The following is a 2,926-nucleotide window of genomic DNA, read 5'->3' as shown; positions in this document are numbered from 1 at the left end:
CCTCGTGGTGCATGGATCAGCACTCAACCACTGAGCACACCAGCTGGGCAGTCTATGTTATTTTATTTTATTTTTTTGTTATTGTTATTTTTTTTTAACAAAAACAATTCCGCATCATTTATTGTCATCTGGTAGTAACTTAAGGGTATTGTAAGCCAATATGAATAAATGGGTAAGAAATATTCTCCCAACAAAGGACACCAAAAAACACAAACTGTATTGCTTCTCAGTAATTCCTCACTTCATTAAGTCATTTTTAGGTGGAGACACTTTGGAGCAGAACATTATCTCCTGTCAGCATGATCCGACCTAGTTGTTTTCTTGACTTTGTTTTAGAATGAATCTCTTCTGCATCATCTAATACGAGGTTCATATACTCATCAAAACCAATGATACAGCCCTCTCTCTGCATATTCACTTGCTCATAAAGCCACACCTGAATCCGAGATCTATTTTGTAAGTGTCTGAAGATGAGGTTGATGGGCTGCACCATCACCTTCTGCACCTTTTGGCCCTGGCCCCGGCACACCATGGTGGAAGCTAACAAAGAGCACACCAAGCCGCACGCTCCTTCAGAACCACTTCAGGCTATGTTATTTTTAATTCCTTCACGTAATCTGAAGGCTTGGCATAGAGAAATGTTCCACATTCTTGCGTTCTTCACAAGGAAAATTCCATTTACTTAAGTGCCCTTGAGTTCTTTTCACTTTTTTTGATACCTTCTACACAATGGTCTTGTGTTTTTCTTGCACCTTATGTATGGAGATACAAATTCATTATTTCAAAATTTTGAAATCATAGATATAACACTCCAAATCACTGTAAACCAGCAAGGCAGCTTCATTTTTACCTGGAAGTTAAAACCTCATTGGGAAACACTGTAAATTTTTACATCTCCCTATGTATGGTTGCTACTCCACAAATTAGTGATGAGTTAATCCATTCTCCTTTAAAATCAGCTGTGTTTTTTGTCATTCTAATCAATTAATTTAGGCTTATCCCTACTTTCTCTCACATCGATCACCATGCACAGCAGATGCTCCAATTAGCCAAAGTCTATACCTTTTAAAAAGTGTTAATCTATATTCAATTCCCATAATTTTTTTTCATTGAACATCATAGTCTCCAATCACTTCATTTAAATTACTAAAATATATCTAGAAAATAAACAAAGGAAAAACAGGCTATGCTTTACTATGTAAAGTGTTGCACTATTTTTATTATCTTATTTATTCTTATATTCACTCTGTAACATGGATATTATTAATCTCCCTTTGAAGGGAAATGTCAAATACTGAACACTCTAGTATCATGTTTTCCATGCTCTTTTTTCTTAGTAATTTTTTGCAGGTCATATAACCTCTTTACTTTAAGCTTCTCTGACTGCTCAAGTGCACATAAAATAAATACAAATGGTGAGTGTTTAGAATATAATGAAACTCAGAATAATCTGTATTATTTTTAAAGATATCAAAAGAAAGAGTGTTAGAAATTGTTCTCAGCAAAAATAAAAACATGTTAGAGAAAGTATTAGAGGTATAAGCATTGATAGATTCTGGTAAATTCATATTACCATCACCTTTATGTCCTAATTCTATCTTGCTCAAGATCTGCAAATAATTAGCCTATACAGCAAGTGCCACCCTCCTCCCTCCACCTCCACAATCTATATTCACCTATAACAAATGAATGCAAAATTTAAGTGTGGTTCATTAAAGTATCATTAACTTCTTCATGGTGTGGTATCTTTCTTTTCTCTTAAATGTAGATGATTTCTTAATCTTGATTAGGTCAGCTCTGATTACTTTTAGCCCCCAAGCACATGGGTCAGTTCTGAATTTCACAGTTGATTTACTGAATAGATGAAAAGAAAATTAGATCTTGATGTATTTGTCTGACTTATCATGGTGGGAAATCTCATATATTGATTAGCCCTCAGGAGAACAGCATCCTAAGACTCTTTGCAGAAGGACATGGCAGTCTAGTTAACATCCATAGTACAACCAGGAAAATGGAGACGCTTGTTCAGTAGAGAAACTAAAATTACAGTTGCCTTGACAACCAAGGATGACTCCTGCCTACACTCCATGTGACTGTCTTGGTATGTGTAAAATTCGTTCTGAGATTAATCATTTTTCCTTCAGAAAATTGATTTTTCAGAATTATGCCTCTTGGAGATACTATCTAACAAATGAATTACAGTTAGGAATTTGATTTATTCTCCATCCATATCCGTTGGGTTTTTTATTTTTTTTCCTTTATTGATTAAGGTATTACAAATGTGTCCTATCCTCCCATTGCCCCCCCCCCACCTCCCCACCCCAATCATGCCCTCACCCTCACTCCCTGTTGTCTGCATCCATTACTTATGCCTATATGCATGCATACAAGTCCTTTGGTTGATCTCTCTCCCTTATGTTCTGTGTTTTTGACTGCAAAATCTGTATGCTTACATTTGAACTTGTAGAACAACTATGCACTTTTACAGAGAGGATATTCTCTGTGTTCTGAACATGCTTTGAGTTACATAGGATTACACACTCAGTGTGTGAGCCCTTTTGCACAATGTAAAGGCCACATACCTGTGACAAATGATAAGGAGCATGATGGAACTGCTTATCTTTTTTAGAACTCTATATTAAGCCAATGCATTAGGGCTGTTAATGCATGCACAGAGATTCAGCCTATAAATAAAATTATAACTGTATTTCCCTTGAGCTTCCCTATATGTTTTAATGACTTCCATAGTGTATAATTTGTAAGATTCTTTCACAGGAGCAAGAATTATTTCCATTTTTCCAATCATGCTGCTCATTTTTTGCTATAGAGTCTTTTATTTATTATTTTAAATGATATAATTATTTAAAAAACATTCCTTTTTAAAAAATCTTTATGCAGAGGATATGCTTTTTATTGAGTTTAAAGA

General features: G+C 35.0%; 1 protein-coding gene across 1 annotated transcript; it reads right to left on the bottom strand.

Annotated features, from left to right (window-relative positions):
• Positions 1-256: 256 nt before the first annotated feature.
• On the bottom strand, positions 257-532 carry LOC308518763 (small nuclear ribonucleoprotein E-like; the record flags this gene model as incomplete). Its single annotated transcript, XM_081090519.1, has 1 exon — positions 257-532. One exon carries the CDS (start codon positions 530-532, stop codon positions 257-259), a length of 276 nt encoding a protein of 91 aa, XP_080946645.1.
• Positions 533-2,926: the final 2,394 nt, after the last annotated feature.

This window comes from Myotis nattereri (genome assembly GCF_964212035.1).
Source record: "Myotis nattereri genome assembly, chromosome: 4".
Classification (NCBI taxonomy): domain Eukaryota; kingdom Metazoa; phylum Chordata; class Mammalia; order Chiroptera; family Vespertilionidae; genus Myotis; species Myotis nattereri.
Note: the sequence above shows the minus strand (reverse complement) of the source record. Positions and strands in the feature narration are given on the sequence as shown.